The 25029-nt window shown below is 41.3% G+C and overlaps 1 protein-coding gene across 3 annotated transcripts in view; it reads right to left on the bottom strand.

Moving 5' to 3' along the window:
- Positions 1 to 23816, bottom strand: part of si:zfos-464b6.2 (uncharacterized) — a 33407-nt gene extending 9591 nt beyond the window's left edge. Inside the window, exons 1-7 of one of the 3 annotated variants that reach the window (XM_087851308.1) lie at positions 23455 to 23816; positions 21889 to 22040; positions 18497 to 18603; positions 10024 to 10148; positions 5579 to 5795; positions 1395 to 1591; positions 750 to 861 (exon numbers count right to left, since the gene is read on the bottom strand). In XM_087851308.1, the coding sequence (XP_087707434.1) occupies positions 750 to 861; positions 1395 to 1591; positions 5579 to 5795; positions 10024 to 10148; positions 18497 to 18603; positions 21889 to 22004 (874 nt within the window). In that variant the 5' untranslated portion in view covers positions 22005 to 22040; positions 23455 to 23816. The remainder of the gene's footprint in view (positions 1 to 749; positions 862 to 1394; positions 1592 to 5578; positions 5796 to 10023; positions 10149 to 18496; positions 18604 to 21888; positions 22041 to 23454) is intronic. The other 2 variants (XM_087851309.1, XM_087851310.1) reach the window with 2 other exon arrangements.
- Positions 23817 to 25029: the final 1213 nt, after the last annotated feature.

Here is a 25029-nt window from a genome sequence, read left to right as displayed (position 1 = left end):
AGCTGTAACCGTTTCCATTAGTCGTCAGTAAACCAGGGCCGTGCCAGCTCCAATCAGCAAGAACCCCGTTATCATGGTTCCGAATAGGTAGATGTCTTCAACGCCCTCCATTCAGCCTCCCCCAAGCCCAGGCTTCTCATTGAGAAGAGGATGTCAATTGCATCAAGAGACCAATTGATCAAATCTGTAATTTCTTGGTTAGAGAACAAGACAGAGAGAGTCTCTGAGAGTTAGACAAGACTAGACAAGGACAAGAGAAGCCAAGCAGGAAAGATGAGGGAGAAAGACGCGACTACCTCTGCCAAGAGCCAAACGACCCAGGTTAACATGTTTAATATGATGTCATTTTCAAAAGAATTGATTGGTCAGTAATGATTTCATACTTAATCTCTTGTTGATCCCTTATCCTAAAAATGACCTGCCCCCGAGCAGGTAAGTTTTGTGCATATGATGCCATATTGATATTCCTTGTTTAAACACAAACCATTATCATAGTACTGAAAACTCCAGGCTAATCCTGAAGTTGCCTGGAGAAGTCCAAATCCAGTACAAACTGGAGTGATTTATAGAGGAAACTGTAGGAAACTAGTGTGTGTTTTGTTTTGATCACAAAACATTAGTTGTGATTAGCTGAAGGAAGGAAGTTCAGGGCGTTCACTCAGTGTTCATTGTGTGAAAAATGTCTTTAGCTGGTGATGTGAGGTCATAAGGAAAGACACACTCAGACATAAAATTATACCATACTCCACCTTTTTGTGTGTAGTAGTCCAGTATTCGTTGCGTTTCAGGACTGCAGCTGGTTTTATAGACAACCACTCTGTTCACTCCCAGTAACTGCAGCATCTCAAGACTCTGTACCAGCTACAATCCAACACATTTGAACAACAAGCTTCAGACAACTGTAAGTGTTAATATGCAAGCTAGGCAGAAAAGTCTTGTTTCTTTATTATTATAACTGTAAGGAATACTGGGAAAAATGTACATTTTCTGGTTTTATTTCTTCCTGTCTTAGTCTGCATACTTTAGAGAAGCGGTCTCCAACCTTTTTTGCGCCACGGACCGGTTTATGCCCGAGAATATTTTCATGGACCGGCCTTTAAGGTGTCGCAGATAAATACAACAAAATAAAACTAGTACCAGTACCGAAAAAAATAAAATTTATTCATAACACACGTGAAAAGACCGAGGAGAACCGAGTTAATGATCAAAACGATAAAAACCCTGAAAACTATACATTTCACACCTGAGCCTCAACTCTCGCAGCCCGGTACCAAACGACTCACGGACCGGTACCGGTCCGATGCCCAGGGGTTGGGGACCGCTGCTTTAGAGAATGAGTTTCAAAAATCTATTTTTTCTGTCTTCTGAAAGCAAGAAAGCAAATGTCACTGTACCTGCAGCACGTTGGTAAAATCAAACATGGTGGAGATGCAGACGGTGAATTTGTAAGGAAAAGAATCTGTCTTCTCCTGCTGGTTCTGCACCTCTAAAAACTCTTGGTTGGGATCATCTTGCAGTCTTACACGCCTCTCTGCAGCTTCTCTCCTCCTGCTACCCCCCCAAAAACCCATCTCCATAGAGACTGTGTCTGCTTTCAAAAAGACAAAAAACAAACTAAAAACCAGCAACAAACAACTTAAACATTTACAAAGAAAGAACAATACAGTATCCACATCTGAACCAAAGAGTAAAACAGTGAAATGTGGATTATTAAATATTAGGTCTCTCTCCTCCAAGTCTCTGTTAGTACATGACTTAATAATTGATCAACAAATTGATTTACTCTGCCTTACAGAAACCTGGTTGCAGCAGGATGATTATGTTAGTTTAAATGAATCAACACCCCCGAGTCATTCTAACTACCAGAAACCTCGAAGCACAGGTCGAGGGGGCGGTGTGGCAGCAATTTTTCACACCAGTCTATTAATTAATGAAAGACCAAGACAGACTGTTAATTCATTTGAAAGCCTGATGCTTAGCATTGTCCACCCCAGCTGTGAAACTCAGAAACCAGTCTTACTTGTTATCATCTATCGTCCACCTGGGCCTTACACAGAGTTTCTGTCTGATTTCTCAGACTTTATATCTAATTTAGCTCTGAGCTCAGATAAAATAATTATTGTGGGTGATTTTAACATCCATGTTGATGCTAAAAATGACAGCCTCAACATGGCATTTAATCTGTTATTAGACTCAATTGGTTTCTCTCAAAATGTAAAAGAACCCACCCACCACTTTAATCACACTCTAGATCTTGTTTTAACATATGGCATAGAAACTGAACATTTAACAGTGTTTCCTGAAAACCCTCTCCTGTCTGATCATTTCTTGATAACATTTACATTTACAATAATTGATTACGCAGCAGTGGAGAGTGGACTTTATCACAGTAGACGTCTTTCTGAAAGCGCTGTAACTAAGTTTAAGAATATAATCCAGCCACTGTTATCATCGTCAATGCCCTGTACCAACACAGAGCAGAGCAGCTATCTGAACGCTACCCCAACAGAGGTCGATTATCTTGTTAATAATTTCACCTCCTCACTACGTACGACTCTGGATACTGTAGCTCCAGTGAAAACTAAGGTCTCTAATCAGAAGTACCTGACTCCGTGGTATAATTCTCAAACACGTACCCTAAAGCAGATGACTCGTAATCTGGAGAGGAAATGGCGTGTCACAAATTTAGAGGATCATCATTTAGCCTGGAGAAATAGTTTGTTGCTTTATAAGAAAGCCCTCCACAAAGCCAGAACATCTTACTATTCGTCACTGATTGAAGAAAATAAGAACAACCCCAGGTTTCTCTTCAGCACTGTAGCCAGGCTGACAAAAAGTCAGAGCTCTTTTGAGCCAACCATCCCTTTAACGTTAACTAGTGATGACTTCATGAACTTCTTCACAAATAAAATTTTTATCATTAGAGAAAAAATTACCAATAATCATCCCACAGATGTAATATTATCTACAGCTACTCTTAGTTCCATTGATGTTAAGTTAGACTCTTTCTTTCCAATCGATCTTTCTGAGTTAACTTCAATAATTACTTCCTCCAAACCATCAACGTGTCTTTTAGACCCCATTCCTACAAAACTGCTCAAAGAAGTCCTGCCATTGATTAATTCTTCGATCTTATATATGATCAACCTATCTCTAATAATCGGCTATGTACCACAGGCCTTCAAGGTGGCTGCAGTTAAACCTTTACTCAAAAAGCCATCTCTAGACCCAGCAGTCTTAGCTAATTATAGGCCAATCTCCAACCTTCCTTTATATCAAAAATCCTTGAAAGAGTAGTTGTCAAACAGCTAACAGATCATCTGCAGAGGAATGGTTTATTTGAAGAGTTTCAGTCAGGTTTCAGAGCTCATCACAGCACAGAAACAGCTTTAGTGAAGATTACAAATGATCTTCTTATGGCCTCTGACAGTGGTCTCATCTCTGTGCTTGTCCTTCTTGACCTTAGTGCAGCATTCGATACTGTTGACCATAATATCCTATTAGAGCGATTAGAACATGCTGTAGGTATTACAGGTATTGCACTGCAGTGGTTTGTATCATATTTATCTAATAGACTCCAATTTGTGCATGTAAATGGAGAGTCCTCTTCACACACTGAGGTTAATTATGGAGTTCCACAGGGTTCAGTGCTAGGACCAATTCTGTTTACATTATACATGCTTCCCTTAGGCAGCATCATTAGAAGACATAGCATACATTTTCACTGCTATGCAGATGACACCCAGCTCTATCTGTCCATGAAGCCAGATAACACACACCAATTAGTTAAACTGCAGGAATGTCTTAAAGACATAAAGACTTGGATGGCCACTAACTTTCTGCTTCTTAACTCAGATAAAACTGAGGTCATTGTACTCGGCGCTGAAAAGCTTAGAAATATGGTATCTAACCAGATTCTTACTCTGGATGGCATTACCTTGGCCTCCAGTAACACTGTGAGGAACCTTGGAGTCATTTTTGACCAGGATATGTCCTTCAACGCACATATTAAACAAATATGTAAGACTGCGTTCTTCCATTTGCGCAACATCTCTAAAATTAGAAATATCCTGTCTCAGAGTGACGCTGAAAAACTAGTTCATGCATTTATTACTTCCAGGCTGGACTACTGCAATTCATTATTATCAGGATGTCCAAAAAACTCACTGAAAAGCCTTCAGTTAATCCAAAATGCTGCAGCAAGAGTACTGACAGGGACTAGAAAGAGAGAGCATATTTCTCCTGTTTTGGCTTCCCTTCATTGGCTTCCTGTTAAATCCAGAATTGAATTCAAAATCCTTCTCCTCACATACAAGGTCTTAAATAATCAGGCCTCATCTTATCTTAATGACCTTGTAGTACCATATCACCCTATTAGAGCACTTCGCTCCCGCTCTGCAGGCCTACTTGTTGTTCCTAGAGTATTTAAAAGTAGAATGGGAGGGAGAGCCTTCAGTTTTCAGGCCCCTCTTCTGTGGAACCAGCTTCCAGTTTGGATTCGGGAGACAGACACTATCTCTACTTTTAAGATTAGGCTTAAAACTTTCCTTTTTGCTAAAGCATATAGTTAGGGCTGGACCAGGTGACCCTGAATCCTCCCTTAGTTATGCTGCAATAGATGTAGGCTGCCGGGGGATTCCCATGATGCATTGAGTTTTTCCTTTCCAGTCACCTTTCTCACTCACTATGTGTTAACAGACCTCTCTGTATTGAATCGTATCTGTTATTAATCTCTGTCTCTCTTCCACAGCATGTCTTTTATCCTGTCTTCCTTCTCTCACTCCAACCGGTCGCAGCAGATGGCCGCCCCTCCCTGAGCCTGGTTCTGCCGGAGGTTTCTTCCTGTTAAAAGGGAGTTTTTCCTTCCCACTGTCGCCAAAGTGCTTGCTCATAGGGGGTCATATGATTGTTGGGCTTTTCTCTGTATCTATGAAGCGCCTTGAGGCGACATTTGTTGTGATTTGGCGCTATATAAATAAAATTGAATTGAATTGAATTGAATTAAGAGACCACACAAACATACACTTTTACCATCTTATTTTTGTAACTGAACTCCAATTAGTAATACTTTTTGGGTTAAACAATCTTAAAGTCAACTGACATAATTTTTCAGGTATCACTAAAGTTACTGCCTGGACCTTTTTTGCTGACAGGCTCTGGGTAGAAATGGATATTTCCCAAAATATGTGGGACCCTGAACCCGGTGGTGGCATAGGAGGCAAAATTAGTAAATCACTAATGTCAACACAATGTAAACCTGAATGGTCATCAAATACCAATGAAATAGTTCACTTAGAATGTAGTAAAATATTTAAAAGTATTGCATTTAAAAGAATATTTCATTTTAAGTTTGTTACATAAAATGAACTAATTATTCACCTTATTATTTATTTACTTTTTACATCAATATTTTGATATTTAATTGATCTCATGCACACCATGAGTTGGTACCAGGTATAAATTTGATATCCATTCAATATTTGCTGAGATATTTCAACTTAAAGCAAACACCAAATTGACAAACAGACTGGCATTGCCATTAACATGCCCATAGCAACGTTAACATTCTGTACTGTACTGTTAGAGTTGGCATCAGTGGAGGTCACGGCAATCGAAGATGGTGTCTCACAGCCTGAGGGGAGGGGGCACATGATGTCTGCTGTCCCATAGGCAAAACCAAAGTGATCAGTGTGGATGTCGGCCACACCATTAGAGAGGAGCTGCTTCTCCTGGCAACGAAAGAGACAGCGATAGGCCACCTTCTCACTCCGCAGCACCACTGCAATGACACGAACCTGGAACAAGAAAAAGGCAGGAAGGAGCATGATGTTAATGGAAGGTTTAATATACAAGAAATTACAGGACAAGCATGATGATCACAAAATCAGCAGTTAAAGTCTACAGGAGTATCCTGAAATACTAAAGATTCAGTTTGGGTTCCATTATTAATTTCTTTTTACATGCTTTCTTTAGCTGGCATAATTCAGTCTTTTACGTGACATTTCTTATCATTTCTATGCCGATGACATTCAGCTGCATAGGTCCTTTAAGCCTCATCAGCTGGATAGGCTGTCCACCTTAGTCGAGCACCGTTGAAGATAAATGTTCTGAATGGCAGGAAGCCTCATGCCAGTGATGTGCTCTCACCACCCTCTGTAGTGATTTTAGGCTGCTGGCAGAGCAGCTTCCATACCAAACTGGAATTCAGCTCATCAGCAAGCTCTCGATCGCACACCTGTAGAAATTTGAGGTGATGTTGGCATTCATATCAAACTTCCTTAGCCTCCTCAGAAAGTAGAGTCACTGGCGAGCTTTCCTGATTGCAGTGTCTGTGTGAAGGGTCCAGGAGAAATTCTCAGTGATGTTGACTCCAAGGAATTTGAAGTTGCTGACCCTTTTGACCTTGACACCGTTAATGGGGATGGACTGGTGTTCCATGACTGGTTGTTTCCAGTAGTCCACTATGATTTCTCTTGTTTTGCTGATGTTGAGAGACAGATTATTTTTCAGGCACCACTTGTACAGTGCCATCAGCTCCTCTTTATAGACAGCTTCCTCGTTGTCTGTGATGAGGCCTATGATGGTTGTGTCATCTGCAAACTTGATGATGATGTTGGACTCATGTTTAGCGACGCAGTCGTGTGTGAACAGGGAATAGAGGAGGGGGCTAAGCACACATCCCTGTGGCGTTCCTGTGTTTAGGATGAGTGATTTGAGTGAAAGTGAGTGCTTGCCAACTCTCACCACCTGGGCCCTGTTTGTGAGGACGTTCAGAATCCATTTGCAGATAGGTGTTCCCAGCCCAAGGTCAACGAGCATCGAGGCAAGTTTTGAGGGGATGATGGTGTTAAATGTCGAGCTGTAGTCGACGAAGAGCATTCTTGAATATGTCTGTGAAGGTTCTCAGTCATCCAGGTCATCGTAGTCTAAGGAGCTTGGAAAGAAAAGCATCTGGACTTCTTTGAGTTGCTTGAAGACGTTTCACCTTCATCCGAGAAGCTTCTCCAGTTCTAAGGGTCAAATGGTGGAGAGTCCCAGATTTAAACCCAGTGGGAGTTTCCCCCCAAAGAGGGACAAAGGACCCCCTGATGATCCTTTACTTCTCTTTCTGAAACAGGAAATAAGTAGGCATCTTATTTCTTGGAAGATGGTGTCTTGATGCGCAAGCTTGGCCAGGATTGAAGGCTGATGTGGTGGAGTTTTGCCACACTTGTAAAACATGTCAGATTGCAGGAAAGCCAACCCAGACAGTTGCTATAGCTCCTCTTCATCCTATACAAGTACTCGGTGAACCTTTTGAACGTGTCATTGTGGACTGTGTTGGTCCATTGCCCAAGACAAACAATGGTAATCAGTTTTTACTGACTGCAATCTGTACTTCGACTCGTTTTCCAGAAGCTGTCCCACTCAGAAGAATCACTGCACCTTTGGTGATTAAAGTTTTGACAAAGTTCTTCACTACTTTTGGTCTACCTTGGAAAGGAAGTTGGGCAGGTCAAGGTTCGCCCTATCAGTGCAAAGGTAAATGCCATCCTCACCTTTCCTGTGCCAACAACACGGCGTGAGGTGCACAGATTTGTGGGGATGGTTGGTTACTACAGGTGTTTTTGTAGGAATATTTCCAAAGTTGTAACACCACTGACAAACCTGTGGAGCCCAAAGGTGCCATTCATTTGGAGTCCTGAGTGTCAACATGCTTTTGAATGTGCAAAAGGTCTCCTGTCGAGTTCACCTGTTCTTGTTGCTCCAGACTTTTCTGAACCATTCAAGCTTGAAGTGGATGCCAGTGTGCTGGAGCTGCTCTTCTTCAAGATGATGGACAAGGAGTGAGTCATCCTGTCTGCTTCTTTGGCAAGAAGTTCAATGCTCATCAAAGATGGTATTCAACAACTGAAAAGGAGACTGTCCTGATTGGATGCTGCTCACAGAATCCAGCTAATTGTCAATCAGCAGAGCATTACTTAAGGCTTGTGGAGCAATTCCTCTACCTGATGCTTAGTCTTGTCCACCCCAGCTGCAAAACTTGGAAACCAGTCTTATTCATTATCATCTATTGTCCACATGGGCCTTACACTGAGTTTCTGTCTGATTTCTCAGACTTCATCACAGTAGATGTCTTTCTGAAAGTGCTGTGACTAAATTTAAGAATATAATCCACCCACTGTTGTCATCAGTATGTAGGACTGCTTTTTTCCATTTGAGTAACATCTCTGAAATTAGAAATATCCTGTCTCAGAGTGACGCTGAAAAACTAGTTCATGCATTTATTACTTCTAGGCTGCACTAGTGTAATTCATTATTATCAGGATGTCTTAAAAACTCCCTAAAAAGCCTTCAGTTAATCCAAAATGCTGCAGCAAGAGTCCTGACAGGGACTAGAAAGAGAGAGCAGATTTCTCCTGTATTGGCTTCCCTTCATACTATATACTATATCACCCTATCAGAGCACTTCGCTCTCACACTGCAGGCCTACTTGTTGTTCATAGAGTATTTAAAAGTAGAATGGGAGGCAGAGCCTTCAGTTTTCAGGCCCCTCTTCTGTGGAACCAGCTTCCAGTTTGGATTCAGGAGACAGACACTATCTTTACTTTAAGATTAGGCTTCAAACTTTCCTTTTTGCTAAAGCATATAGTTAGGGCTGGACCAGGTGACCCTGAATCCTCCCTCAGTTATGCTGCAATAGACGTAGGCTGCCGGGGGATTCCCATTATGCATTGAGTTTTTCCTTTCCAGTCACTCTCATTGAGTAACGTAACAGAATACGTTACAAAATACATTTTGGGGCATGTAATCTGTAATCTGGAGTGGAATACATTTTAAAAGTAACCTTCCCAACACGGTGTATGAAGGAACTTTACTGCTAGATCAGTTTGTCTTTATGGGCTTTGTGATGGTCCTCAAAGTTCTATATATTACAAAGGTTGTTGGATTTTTAACTCTTTGGAGGGTCCAAAACCTTCACTCTGCTACCAACAAGGAACTTTAACACTGGATAAAAATATTTAAAATATTCATATTAATTGTAATGTACTTGCTGGAAAAACTGCTCAAAACATTTGTCATGCTCATATTAACAAAATGATATTTATATGGGGGCGATCGTGGCTCAAGAGTTGGGAGTTCGCCTTGTAATCGGAAGGTTGCCGGTTTGAGCCCCGGCTTGGACAGTCTCGGTTGTTGTGTCCTTGGGCAAGACACTTCACCCGTTGCCTACTGGTGGTGGTCAGAGGGCCCGGTGGCGCCAGTGTCCGGCAGCCTCGCCCCTGTCAGTGCGCCCCAGGGTGGCTGTGGCTACAATGTAGCTTGCCATCACCAGTGTGTGAATGTGTGCGTGAATGGGTGGATGACTGGATATGTAAAGCGCTTTGGGGTCCTTAGGGACTAGTAAGGCGCTATATAAATACAGGCCATTTACCATTTACCATATTTAGCTGATTTTTTTTGCAATTAATCTAGTGTTTAGTCATAAACACAAATATGAGATTAATTCTGACTAATGCTCCAGCAGTTTTCCAGGTGTCCCACCACTTGCACAGAAATCCAGTGTTTCCATCAGTTAAAACCCATTTCAAACAAACCCTGTTCCCACATTTCACTAGATTTCATCAGAGGCTTACCCTCCTCTGAAGTTAACACAGTGATCCTACCTATGATTAATCCTGCCTTTCCAAAGCTGCTCACTTCATTGCCTATGTCCTGTTGTATTATAACACAACTTTATATTTTTCCCTTTTCTTTTGCTTCCTATGCTCCCCTCTGTCTTTTTCTCAAAAATAAGTTACAATAAAATTCTCCTTAATATGTATTTGTACGTCTACAAGAAAATTCAATTTATATTTGCCGCTCAAATTTAATTTATTAACATATTACTTACACCGTAACAATGTCTTTATTGTCAATTTCTTGTCAAATCCTTGTCTGGCATTTTCTGAATGTTTAGTGACCCCAAACATACATGTATTATTGGAACCAATAATAGAGGTTTTAATAATGCAACACTACAACCGTTATCTCTTTACTGACCTGTTTTTCGCCTGTGCGGTGTTCCAGATAAGCCGATACCAGTAGGGTCCTTGTGCCTTTAACCTTCTTAATGCTCTGGGGGAATTGTTGTCTCTGAAGCTCCATTGTTCTCGGCAGTTGCAAAGCTGTAGATATTTAATTCAGTTTTATTTATCTAGTGCTAAATCACTACATCAGGACAGAACAGTTGGGGGTGATGGGAGGTAGACAGGACAAAAGACACACTGAGGAAGAGAGCCAGAGATATAAGCAATGAATAAATGCAGAGTGGTATATAAACAGGGACTAAAAAGGTGAGTGAAGAATAAACACGCAATGCATCATGGGAGTGTGAATGTGAAAATAAACATGTGGCGTTCTCCATAATAATCACCCTGACAACTTAAATTACAAATGTTAAATATTTCACAGTAAATGTCAAAGACCAGCTCAAAGCAAAGCTAAAGACACTTTAATTATAATTATGCTATAAATCTATAACTTTTGGTAATCATGATAATTATTATGGTAATTTATGTAGTCTTATGTGTATTTAATTAAGTTCTGTATTCCACTCCAGCTAATCTGTATTTACTGTAGCCTTTATCACTATACTTGTATTATATTTATTTTGTTCTTGTACTGTGGATCTGAAACCTGAATGAGGAACTGTTGGAAATTTGGAGTAGCTATAATCTCGCTCTGCTGCACACCAGTGTCATGCTCTGTATTTAAATTACTGTATAAAAACAACAACCTTATCAAATAAAAGTTAAATAACAAATCAATATACATGTATATATATATTAAAAAAAACCTGGTGTAATGGCTAAGCAAATTTATTTTTTCTTAAATATATTAGACCTTCATGTGCACCAGTTTAAAAAAAAAAAAAAAGACAATGCATTTATCCAAAGGATCCAAGGATTCACCAAACTATTCACTACCTCCTTTCGGTGGTGCAGTCACTTATCGTTTCCCCTCTCTGCGGTAGAGTATCACTTCCTGTTCCTGTTCCAACACACAGTGGTGTGTTTGAGTAGCTTATCTGCCTAGCAATTTAATTAAAAACTGGGGTGGACAATTAAAAACACGTGCTTCATCCGAAGCAAACTTTCTTTGTACTCACTCCCCAATTTATTGCCAAAGTATTCACGCACTGTGTCTTTACTGTTTCACCAGCTTAGCTTAGCTTGTAGCCGACTCGCTAGCAGCATGGCCTCTTTACTTTACAATGAGTATAACAGTGAAATGTGGATTATTAAACATTAGGTCTCTCTCTTCCAACTCTCTGTTATTAATGAGTTAATTGATCAACAAATCGATTTACTCTGCCTTACAGAAAACTGGTTGCAACAGGATGATTATGTTAGATTAAATGAATCAACACCCCCGCGTTATTCTAACCATAAGAAACTTCAGCAGCAATTTTTCACACCAGCCTGTCAATCAACCAAAGACCCAGACATACTTTTAATTTGAAAGCCTGACAAGCCTTAGCCTTGTCCACCCCAGCTGCAAAACTCAAACACCAGTCTTATTTGTTATCATCTATCGTCCACCTGGGCCTTACACAGAGTTTCTGTCTGATTTCTCAGACTTTTTATCTGATTTAGTGCTCAGCTCAGATAAAATAATTATTGTGGGTGATTTTAACATCCATGTAGATGCTAAAAATGACAGCCTCAACACAGGATTTAATCTGTTATTAAACTCAATTGGCTTCTCTCAAAATGTAAAAGAACCCACCCACCACTTTAATCACACTAGATCTTGTTTTAACATATGGCATAGAAACTGAACATTTAACAGTGTTTCCTGAAAACCCTCTCCTGTCTGATCATTTCTTGATAACATTTACATTTACAATAATTGATTACACAGCAGTGAAGAGTGGACTTTATCAAAGTAGATGTCTTTCTGAAAGTGCTGTAACTAAGTTTAAGAATATAATCCAGCCACTGTTATCATCGTCAATGCCCTGTACCAACACAGAGCAGAGCAGCTACCTGAACGCTACCCCAACAGAGGTCGATTATCTTGTTGATAACTTTGCCTCCTCACTATGTACAACTCTGGATACTGTAGCTCCGGTGAAAACTAAGGTCTCAAATCAGAAGTATTAAACTCTGTGGTATAATTCTCAAACAGGTAGCTTAAAGCAAATAACTTGCAAGCCGGAGAGGAAATGGCGTGTCACAAATTTTGAAGATCATCTTTTAGCCTGGAGAAATAGTTTGCTGCTTTATAAGAAAGCCCTCCGCAAAGCCAGAACATCTTACTATTCATCACTGATTGAAGAAAATAAGAACAACCCCAGGTTTCTCTTCAGCACTGTAGCCAGGCTGACAAACAGTCAGAGCTCTTTTGAGCCAACCATCCCTTTAACGTTAACTAGTAATGACTTTATGAACTTCTTCACAGATAAAATTTTAACCATTAGAGAAAAAAATACCTATAATCATCCCACAGATGTAATATTATCTACAGCTACTTTCAGTTCCATTGATATTCATTCAGAGTTAGTTAAGTATAGGCGCATCTCCAACCTTCCTTTCACATCAAAAATCCTTGAAAGAGTAGTTTTCAAACAGCTAACAGATCATCTGCAGAGGAATGGCTTATTTGAAGAGTTTCAGTCAGGTTTCAGAGCTCATCACAGCACAGAAACAGCTTTAGTGAAGATTACAAATGATCTTCTTATGGCCTCTGACAGTGGACTCATCTCTGTGCTTGTCCTGCTAGACCTCAGTGCAGCGTTCGATACTGTTGACCATAATATCCTATTAGAGCGATTAGAACATGCTGTAGGTATTACAGGTACTGCACTGCAGTGGTTTGTATCATATCTATCTAATAGACTCCAATTTGTGCATGTAAATGGAGAGTCCTCTTCACACACTGAGGTTAATTATGGAGTTCCACAGGGTTCAGTGCTAGGACCAATTCTGTTTACATTATACATGCTTCCCTTTGGCAGCATCATCAGAAGACATAACATACATTTTCACTGCTATGCAGATGACACCCAACACTATCTATCCATGAAGCCAGATATGTCTGTGAAGGTTCTCAGTCCAACTTCACCCCCAATCAGATTTGCACACTATTAGACCTCTCTACATATTTCAAATACAACAAGGGTTTCTACAGACAAAAATATGGCTGCGCCATGGGCTCCCCGGTGTCACCTATTGTAGCCAACCTTTACATACAGGAAGTGGAAAGAAAGGCTCTTGGCTCTTTCAAAGGAAGAGTACCCAGCCACTGGTACATTTACGTCCACTGTGAGCGACCATATTTGAACAGAGGCGGTGGTTTACGACACCAACTGTCTGCCATCTATAATCCAGTTTTGAGATCCCTTCCCAGACGCCTTAATGCCCACTCACACCCTGGGCCGGCTGACCTCAGGATATCACATGATAGGATAGGGTGGGGCCAGGTTTCACAATGAGCTCACCCGGAACCTTGGCTGATTGTGACCTACACCTGTTTTCACACCTTGGCTCATGTGATTAGGTAGAGGATCATCAGGGGGTCCTTTTTCCCTCTTTGGGGGGAAACTCCCACAGGGTTTAAATCTGGGACTCTCCACCATTTGACCCTAGAACTGGAGAAGAGGTGAAACGTCTTCAAGCAACTTAAAGAAGTCCAGATGCTTTTCTTTCCAAGCTCCTTAGACTATGAAGCCAGATAACACACACCAATTAAACTGCAGGAATGTCTTAAAGACATAAAGACCTGGATGGCCTCTAACGTTCTGCTTCTTCATTCAGATAAAACTGAGGTCATTCTACCTGGCCCTGAAAATCTTAGAAATATGGTATCTAACCAGATTCTTACTCTGGATGGCATTACCTTGGCCTCCAGTAACACTATGAGGAACCTTGGAGTCATTTTTGACCAGGATATGTCCTTCAATGCACATATTAGCCGGACAAACACTCCCTGATAACGACTGTGTGATGACTGTTCTTCCCATCCCATGCAAGGCCACCTGGATTGGCTGGAGGACTGTTTACTTAGCCAGGTGGGGCAAAGGACACTGTCTCAGCTGAACTATGGACACGCACACGCTCATCCCCCCTCCCTTTCCAATGCCTTCGATGCTTGTTGCCTCCTGGGAACACGACGTGGGTCTGGGCCCGCGCTGGCGAGTCGGCGCAGTGGCAGGATGGCTGCTGTGTTGCCTGGGATTACTCCTCATCCCCTACCCAACCCTGTGGCTTGTCATGTCTTTCACAATGTTGTGCTGTGAACATTCATGTGCTTTTTTGTGCAGAGGAGTTTTTTTGTTTCCTGTTCTCGTGCTGTCCTACCATGGAAGCACAGCATGAGTAGAGGTCTCTTTTTTTCCTCTTGTACTTCGCGTTGTGTGTACATTTCAGTGTTTTTTTTTTTCTGTAACGCTACCGATCTCCGACTTGTAACCCCATGTAATGTCTGTGTTATGTGTGTAAGGTCGGGGGGGGGGGGGGGGGGGGGGGTCTCATTTCACTGCGGGGCAACCTGCATGTGACAAATAAAGTTCTGATTGGCTGATATTAAACAAATATGTAAGACTGCTTTCTTCTATTTGCGCAACATCTCTAAAATTAGAAATATCCTGTCTCAGAGTGACGCTGAAAAACTAGTTCTGCATTTATCAGTTCTAGGCTGAGCTACTGTAATTTGTCATTTTTAGGAAGTCCTAAAAACTGCCTGAAAAGCCTTCAGCTAATTCAAAATGCTGCAGCAAGAGTCCTGACAGGGACTACAAAGAGAGAGCAGATTTCTCCTGTTTTGGCTTCCCTTCATTGGCCCCCTGTTAAATCGAATTCAAAATCCTGCTCCTCACATACAAGGTCTTAAATAAACCTTATTTAAGACGATCTTATCTTAATGACCTTGTAGTACCATATCACCCCATTAGAGCACCTCGCTCTCACACTGCAGGCCTACTTGTTGTTCCTAGAGTATTTAAAAGTAGAATGGGAGGGAGAGCCTTCAGTTTTCAGGCCCCTCTTCTGTGGAACCAGCTTGCAGTTTGTATTTGGGAGACAGACACTATCTAAGCATACAGTTAGGGCTGGAGCAGGTGACCCTGAATCCTCCTTTAGATATGCTGCAATAGGTGTACACTGCTGGGGGATTTCCATGATGCATTAACTATTTATTCTTCAGTCACCTTTGTCACTCAGCATGTGTTAATAGACCTCTCTGCATTGAATCACACTTGTGATTAATCTCTGGCTCTCTTTCATGTCTTTCATCCTGTCTTCCTTTTCTCACCCCAACCGGTTGCAGCAGATGGCCGCCTCTCCCTGAGCCTGGTTCTGCCAGAGGTTTCTTCCTGTTAGAAGGGAGTTTTTCCTTCCCACTGTCGCCAAAGTGCTTGCTCATAGGGGGTCGTACGGACTGAAGACTGAAAAACTAGCAAAGGCAAGTTATGTAGTTAAAGTGTCTGAAGAAAAACTGAACAAAGCTGTGGAGTTCTGATTCATCCCACATCACATGGTGAACGGCAATGGGAAGAATAGAACTGTCTTAAATTGCTTATTCAGTTATAAGGGGAACAACCTCAAAGAACTGCTGTTGCCTGGCCCCAGCTGAAGTTCCAGTTTGTTGGAGGTCCTGAGCATTTCACAGAGCATGCAGTTGAAATCAGCAGCAACATCAAAGGTATGTTTCACCAGGTGAGGCTGCTCCCTGAGGACAAGTCCTTGTTACAATTCCTGTGGCGAGGGCTAAAGACAGGGGAACCACCTGGCATCTACACCTGGCAGGTTCTCCCATTTGAAACCACATGGAGTTCCTGTTGTGGCACCTTTGCGCTCCAGAAACGTGTGTTTGACCACAGCCAACCAGGGGAGGATGTCCGCCTGTCTATAGAAAGGTCCTTTTATGTGGACAACTGACTACAAAGTCTCCCTTCCGTGGAAGAAACCCAGAAGTAAACTAACAGCATTGATATATCAGGGGGAGTTTGAGCTGCAGCAATGGGCCAGTAACACCTGAGTTCATCAACCACCAGCTGAGAGAAGCTAAGTCAGAGAGTATGAATTATGGCTCAGTGAAGCAGGTGCTTACCCACGAGAACCCGCACTGGTAATTTGCTGCCTCTGCAACTCAGATGCCTTGAGGTACAAATACCATATTTCCAAACGATCCACCCCCACAATGCGAAATATATATCTAGTCCTAGCACGTCTGCATAACCCACTAGGATTCATTGTCCCATTCACAACATGGGCCAAGACTCTATTACAGCAGCTGTGGGACAGACAAGGAGACTGGGATGACCCCTCACTCGCTGGAGGGGTGCTACAGCAGCGGCAGAACTGGGAGGAGTTACCAAATCTCTCCCAAATATCCATCCCTCATTGCTATATAAGGTCAGAAATGGAGACTTTGAACTTGAAGAGAGAGATCCACGTATTTGCAGATACCTCAGGAGAGGACTTATTGGTCAGTGGTCTACCCGATACTGAAAAAACAAACACCTATGTGGCGGTATCATTCTTGGCAGGTTTGGGGTTGCTCCAAGGAAACAACAGTCAGTGCCCAGACTGGAACTGTGTGCTGCACTAACAGCTGCTCAGTTGGCCATAGTACTACAAAGAGAACTGACAGTGAGTATCTGCAATAAATATAATCTTCTAGACAGACTCCACCACAGTCCTCACAGAGCTCCAGTCTGACTCCAACAACCCAACTGATGATATCACACAAGGAAAAGCTGTGGCAGGTGGAGTCATGGCCCTAAATTCCTGCAGAAAACATCTGAATTCTGGAACACACCAACCATCAGTTGAGAGACAGAAGATCCTATTGAATGATGAAAACCACCATATGTCATTTGAAAGAAGCTGCTAAGATGTCTATGTTCCCAGTTCTCCTCCTTTATTGTCCTGACAGAGGCGGTCGGCCCTGACGGTCCTGTCATGGGGTGGCAGCTCAGAAAGCCAATCTGTCTGCTGAAGACTACCAGGAAGCCGAAAGAGAGTTCAGTCATCTGAGTGCTGGCAAGCCAGTGCCTACCACCAGTAGGTTGCTCCCCCTAGCTCCAGAGTATGATAGTATTAATCAGTATTAATCATCACGTTTTGATTTTATATACTGTTTTGTTTGTTTGTTTGTTTGTCTGTTTGTCTGTTTGTTAATTAGTTAGTTAGTTTGTTTGCTTGTTTTAATCAATTTTAAATCATGCTTTTTATTTGTTTTTGTTTCTAATGTCTCTGTAAAGCACTTTGAACCACCTTGTTATTGAATTGTGCTATACAAATAAACTTGCCTTGCCTATTCATTTTAAAGCTCAGGTTTTAAAACATTATGATGTAACTACAGCCCAGCCCATGCAGCAGTATATTAATGATTACCTTATATTGCAGTTGTTCTCATGACTGAAGTTTGGTCCGTTTACATCATCATGACATGCATTTGCATTTGTCCCTAACCATCAGGAACCCTCACATTAACTTTTATCGAGTGGAAAAAAAGTTAGCGTTCATCCTCCAGCTTCACTGTGTTTATGTTATGCTAACATAGCTGTGTAGCTAGCCAGCACACAGAACATCATTAAATATACCAGCTAGCCCAACTTCAGATAGTAACCCTACAAATGCTACTGCTGTTTAGTTTTCTGTCTTCATTTATTTTGGAAGTGATAGCAGAGCTGTACGTTTTAATTTTTGCTGTTTGCGATTAAGCTGCTGGATTTTTGGCTTCACGACCCTCCTTCGTAGTTCATGTACGTCAAAGCTCTTCGTGGCGTTTCAGTTGACGACACGAAATGTGGTGGCCTTGCTGGATCCGCTGTCCACCCACCATGTGATGACACCGCTCTCAATACACCGCTGCTGCGGCGCTACTCCCTCTCTCACATAGAGCCGGCTCATCGATATTGGCTGGGATCGCGGCACCGCAGAAAAGGGCAGTGTTTTTACCATCAGCGGGACAGCGCAGTGGCGTCTTTGCAGTTTTAAGTCCCAGGGAAACGAGCCCGCCAGCTCTATGTAGTGGCCGTGACCACTGGTGATAAGGAAAGACTGCTTTTCATAGAAGACTCACGCTTGGGGAGACGTTTTCTGGTTTACTCCATCTCCCAGAAGAGCGTTGGGAATTCTTGTGTCGTCTTTGCATACCTCCCCAATGGTATATTATTTAATCCAAATTTTTTTTTTGAGATTTCCCGCGTACCACCAAAGAGAGCCCAAGTACCACGCGTACCACCGTTTGAGAAAAACTGCACTAGATCAACTGACTCTGAATCTTCCCTTAATTATGCTGCAGTAGGTCCAGGCTGTTAGGGTTTCCCATTATGCAATAGGCACTTCTTCACTCACCAGTTTTCATGATCTGTGTGTTTAAAAACCATTTTGCAGTACACCAATAGTTATTATTGATCTCTGGCTGTCTTTTTTTCCAGTAAACAGTAAACCCCATTTGAAATAGCAATGAAAATGAACTAACAAGTTTAAAATTAGGCAGTATTCAGTAAAATTTAGCTTACCAACATGTCCTTGACTACTCTTCTGAATCATATTTAGTTGATGTAAGATTGGCGAACTTGAGGCTCCTCCATAGTACAGGATCCAGTGGGCGAAGGTTTTGTCAGTCCTACAGAGATGACACACACACATACACACATGTATATTTCATATATATATATATATACAGTGGGGCAAAAAAGTATTTAGTCAGCCACCGATTGTGCAAGTTCCCCCACTTAAAATGATGACAGAGGTCAGTAATTTGCACCAGAGGTACACTTCAACTGTGAGAGACAGAATGTGAAAAAAAAATCCATGAATTCACATGGTAGGATTTGTAAAGAATTTATTCGTAAATCAGGGTGGAAAATAAGTATTTGGTCAATAACAAAAATACAACTCAATACTTTGTAACATAACCTTTGCTGGCAATAACAGAGGTCAAACGTTTACTATAGGTCTTTACCAGGTTTGCACACACAGTAGCTGGTATTTTGGCCCATTCCTCCATGCAGATCTTCTCAAGAGCAGTGATGTTTTGGGGCTGTCGCCGAGCAACACAGACTTTCAACTCCCGCCACAGATTTTCTATGGGCTTGAGGTCTGGAGACTGGCTAGGCCACTCCAGGACTTTCAAATGCTTCTTACGGAGCCACTCCTTTGTTGCCCGGGCGGTGTGTTTTGGATCATTGTCATGTTGGAAGACCCAGCCTCGTTTCATCTTCAAAGTTCTCACTGATGGAAGGAGGTTTTGGCTCAAAATCTCACGATACTTGGCCCCATTCATTCTGTCCTTAACACGGATCAGTCGTCCTGTCCCCTTGGCAGAAAAACAGCCCCATAGCATGATGTTTCCACCCCCATGCTTCACAGTAGGTATGGTGTTCTTGGGATGCAACTCAGTATTCTTCTTCCTCCAAACACGACGAGTTGAGTTTATACCAAAAAGTTCTACTTTGGTTTCATCTGACCACATGACATTCTCCCAATCCTCTGCTGTATCATCCATGTGCTCTCTGGCAAACTTCAGACGGGCCTGGACATGCACTGGCTTCAGCAGCGGAACACGTCTGGCACTGCGGGATTTGATTCCCTGCCGTTGTAGTGTGTTACTGATGGTGACCTTTGTTACTTTGGTCCCAGCTCTCTGCAGGTCATTCACCAGGTCCCCCCGTGTGGTTCTGGGATCTTTGCTCACCGTTCTCATGATCATTTTGACCCCACGGGATGAGATCTTGCGTGGAGCCCCAGATCGAGGGAGATTATCAGTGGTCTTGTATGTCTTCCATTTTCTGATGATTGCTCCCACAGTTGATTTTTTCACACCAAGCTGCTTGCCTATTGTAGATTCACTCTTCCCAGTCTGGTGCAGGTCTACAATTCTTTTCCTGGTGTCCTTCGAAAGCTCTTTGGTCTTGGCCATGGCGGAGTTTGGAGTCTGACTGGTTGAGGCTGTGGACAGGTGTCTTTTATACAGATGATGAGGTCAAACAGGTGCCATTCATACAGGTAACGAGTGGGGGACAGAAAAGCTTCTTACAGAAGACGTTACAGGTCTGTGAGAGCCAGGGATTTTCCTTGTTTGAGGTGACCAAATACTTATTTTCCACCCTGATTTACGAATAAATTCTTTACAAATCCTACCATGTGAATTCATGGATTTTTTTTTCACATTCTGTCTCTCACAGTTGAAGTGTACCTCTGGTGCAAATTACTGACCTCTGTCATCATTTTAAGTGGGGGAACTTGCACAATCGGTGGCTGACTAAATACTTTTTTGCCCCACTGTATATATATATACACACATACATAATATGTATGTAGGGTACATCTGTCACCATCTTACACGCTGTGATTGCAACAATTCCCCAACTCTCTGTGAATGGGACTCATGGCTATTGATCAGTGGTTGTTGATCAATAGTCATGAGAATTTGCATAATTAAGATTAAGGAACTGACCTCACAGCCCATTGTTCATTCAGTGGGCTGGTTTCAGTCATTATGCAAATGTACTGTTTATAAGATTTGGGGAAACCTGCAGTCAGCTGAGACTGAAGAAGTCACCTGGATGAGTGAGGAAACGTTTCTCCCACAAAACGCTACGTCCAGATGAACAGAATCAACTTTTTGGAGATTTACTTTCCTGGATGATTGAGAATGCATCAAGACATATACGTACATATATATACATACATACATACACTCACACACATACTGAGATACAGTAATGTTCTGATTCTCATATATGAATGATCATGGGCTATTTGTAGCACATGCTGACTCAAACTAGCCGGGACCACTATCTGTTGGACTACACTCCTGTTCCCTCCAGGCTTTGGGATCCACTTGTGCATCAGCAACCCATCACAAACAAAAAATGTCTGCTTCCCGTCTCCCGTCGGACTATCACTCTCATCCACGACTGCAAAACCTTTGGTTAATGACAGGTCCTCTTTCTGAGTGAGGAGACGGGGGGCTGCTGGCTCAGGAGCAGGCTCAGCTACCTCTCGAGCCAGTTCCTTGGCATCATGTTGTAAAGCGCTTTGGGTGCCTTGAAAAGCGCTATATAAATCCAATCCATTATTATTATTATTATTATCATGGCCCGCCTCCTCCATGCAGGGCATCACATCCTTTTCCAAAATACAGCCAACCACTGACTCTGACAAGTCAACTTCCTCTCCCTGTTGATCAGCGTGTGACTGGGTAAGAACAACTACAGGAAATACATCTGGGTGCTGCCGACTTAAAGCATCCGACACAGGCCTTAACCTCCTAAGACCCTAACTCTTCCACAACATGCATTTTTAATTTCTCTTTGATATTTGGGCACATTGGGGCCTGATGAATGTAAAAACAAAGAATTACCAGATTTTTTTTTTACCTTATTTTTGTTTTTAAGAAAAATGAGATATGTATTTATGTAAATATATATGTACACACACACACACACACACACACACACACACACACACACACACACACACACACATGCTGAGAAACAGGAAGAGAAACAATTATGGGTTGTCAAGCCCTTGCATGAGACATGCCACTGACAGAAAGAAAAGTTTGCTGACATCACGAAGTCTTATTAGTGGTTACAAAAGGCTTCCTTAAATGACAGCACAGAAGCTCTGATAATGGCAGCACAAGAATTGGCCTGAGGCACCAGATTCATAGTCCGTCTTTGTATCTGCCATCATCTCCGGCGCTTGACAGTAGAAACCAGTCAACTCAAAAACAGGAAAGTACTTTAAACTTCACAGGGTTTTAATGTTTTGCGTGCAGCTACACATTTAGGTGACTTTGCTTTTTCATTTGTGCTGTTAACTTTTTTTTAACAAAACAACAAAAAATGATACAGTAAGAACCGCATAATGCTATAGTTCCTGTGGGGATCATTTCACTCACCAAAACAGCAGATAGATGGTCCAAAGCAGTAGAATGATGATGATGACAGAAGTGATATACATCAACTGTCTAATTTTCAGAACACAAGGCCCCTGATGATTTTGATCGTTTTTCATTTTAGCTCAAATTCGTTTCGGTCCAGGTCGTGAAACCTGCACAAGCAAAAGAGAGTGAACAATTTTTATCTTGTCCTCAAGCAACTGCTTCTTTAATACGTTTGCTCTAACTGTCTGTCTAACTCTTCTGCTGCACGACCTGAGCAGAGCAGAAATACAATAAAAAAATCTTCTTATCTTTCAGAATGTGGGTCTCCTGCTCAACTCAGCGAGCTATACCAGCACCTCAAAGTTTAATTCATGTTTTAATCCTTGTTCTGGTCCACATTTGGGTGAACTTCAGAACTGAAACTTAAGTGTAAGGACAACACTAGTTTTGCTTTGAGAGTGAAGTGGCTGTGTCATGCTACAGTAATTTCAACCAAAGACCGAAGGCTTCTCATATCTTCCATTGTGCTGTGTATACACAGTGTGTCACTATATGTGTGCATATGTCACATTATTACTTCTTTTTGGTGTATCACACAGCTCGAGCTTAAAGACAGAGCAGTGAATGCTTTAACCTACCATAATTAGTAGGGGTGGGGGGAAAAATCGATACTGTGTAGTATGGTGATATTTTGTTTGGTAATAATGTATCGATACAGGGACAGCAGAAATCGATATTTTGTTACAAAAAAGGTTTTTGTGCTCTGACTTCAGAGCATGTTGATCCTTTTTCTGAGCAAGAATCCTGACATTCCTTCACTGTCCAAATGTGACAGTTTACTTATTTTAATTTAAGACATGTTTTATTTTAATTAAGTTTAAAACTTTTTTATTTAATGTAAAATTATATTTTGTTTTAATTTACTTTCAAATTCTTCAGTTGCTGAAGGGGCTGCATAATTAATAATTGCATAATTAAATCGGGTAATTTATTTTACTGTTATCACCGCTATCACTTGTCATGAAAAGTGTCAGTGCAAGAGCTCTACAAATGCACATGCACTTTCTGTAAGTACACGTGCAGCTACAACTGCCACCAGCGGATGTATCTCTCAGTTTCTGATAGATGAGAAGACCATAAAACAATAAAGCGAAAATTAAATTATTTCTTATTAGTTTGTGAGGTTACTCAAAAAGTATCGTACTGAACTCGTCCAGCATTCAGCAATAGAAGGATATGTGTCTGGCGTAACTACATCCTCATTTGAACCCATTATCCGTTTTCCCACGCAACCAGAAGCTACTAAAGAAAGTTATTCACTTTCATTATTCACAGCTATGAACATCATTCACGATAATTTCTTGATTATATTTCATGTATATTTTATTTATTATTTGATTATTTCAATATTTTCGATTATGTTTTTAAATTACTTTAACGATCCTACATTACAGTCGTTTAATCAGATTAATCAGGTTAATACACGAATTATTCAAAACAGCATATTGAACCACATGCAAACATGGGCAATCATAATAAACAAATAATATTCCTTAATTAAATAATGAAGACGTTACTTACCTTTGTAATGCCGATTATTTCAAATCCGGTGAAAAAATCTTCCCGTTCAGCAGGTTAAGCATGAGACATTTATCAGAAGTAAACGGATCACACTCCGATTCCGTCAGAGCTGCTGACGCCGCTTTATGATTAACAGATGCGTTTTTTAGGTTTCTTAAATGGAAGAAAAATCGCTTAATTTTCTTCTGGAGCAGAAGTCTCTTTCCGTTGGGTGCGTGTCCGTTAGCTCATTGTTTTAGTTTGCATACAGGAAGGAAGGCGGATGGGTGCGACACCCTGAGTATAAAGGTGAAAAACAAACCTCAGAATTCTAGTTGAAGTTTTTTTTTTTTGGTTTTATCGTGACATTAGTTTATATCATAGCACAGAGCGAAAAGCTCATCTGCTCCCACCTGATGTGATGTTATGGCGATATTTAGTTTCACTAGTAGGTGGCGGCTCAGACAAACGGGTGACTGGGAAAAGAATCCCTTACAAAAGTAATGCTGTTGTGCTGTGTTTCAGGTGAGAGCAGTAGGCTATACGAGCACTACATACGTTTATGTAAAGCTGATACTTAGTTAAAGTAACATGTTTGGAGTGTAATTATTGTTTATAAGGCGTTTAATGTGACGAAATAAGAGAGTTGATTCAGGTAATCTGTGGGTTTGTGCCCTAGCTAAGTGATGTTAGTCTCCTGCATTAGACTGCGTAACCATGTTGTTCCATCAGAAAAATAATAGAAAACAATTAGCTGATTTCACTTAAAGTTATAAGAAATGTTTTGATAAACCAGCCAGTACATCTTATGTTGTGTATTGTTTCCTGGTTTATTGTCTGTCATTTACTCTGTTTACTGAGGGCTGAGTACTCGAGGGCCATTACTTAACCTAAAAACCTAAAAAACCTCACAAAAGTAACACAGGCCACTTATTGTAATGGAAGCCATCAGTAACACAGAAATGCTCTTTTGCTGCGTTTCAGAGCAATAAACCTCAATGTGCACCTGAACGAACTTTGTCTTCCTTCTGTGTGTAACAGGAAGTCCAATCTCCAGTTGAATTAATCTTGAATTGTTTATTTTCCTAAATAAAGAAATGCATTATTATTTTTATAGATTTTTTAGACATTTATTTTATAGGGGTAAATTTAGCCTAATGTCAGACTCACACAAAAATGCGTCAGTGCAAATAGCCTGTTCTGAACCCTTTATTTAACATGGGCCCATGGAGTCAAGAACTTCTGATTTGAGGCTCTGTTTTTCACAGGAGCTACAGTATCCAGTCTGATATGTAGTGAGGAGCAGGCACGTGCAAGGGGGGGAGCAGAGGGGGCTTGGGGCCCCAAGTGCTCTTTTCTTGAGGAGCTTAAACTTTTTTATTTTTATATTTTTTAAATGTGTGTTTTGCATATGGAATCCTGCCTGTGCCCCTCAACAATAAAAAGTAACCATTAATCTCAATTTTGCTAAATAAAAGGATCTGGCTTGCATCAGTCACATGACTACCATTAACCAATGCTTGCCCTTGAGCATTGGTTAATGCTGGTTATGAGCTGGGAATGAGGTTGCAAAGAGCATGTGCATTTTCTGCAGGC

Source organism: Neolamprologus brichardi, chromosome 14 (genome assembly GCF_056152115.1).
Source record: "Neolamprologus brichardi isolate AB-2024 chromosome 14, ASM5615211v1, whole genome shotgun sequence".
NCBI lineage: Eukaryota > Metazoa > Chordata > Actinopteri > Cichliformes > Cichlidae > Neolamprologus > Neolamprologus brichardi.
Note: the sequence above shows the minus strand (reverse complement) of the source record. Positions and strands in the feature narration are given on the sequence as shown.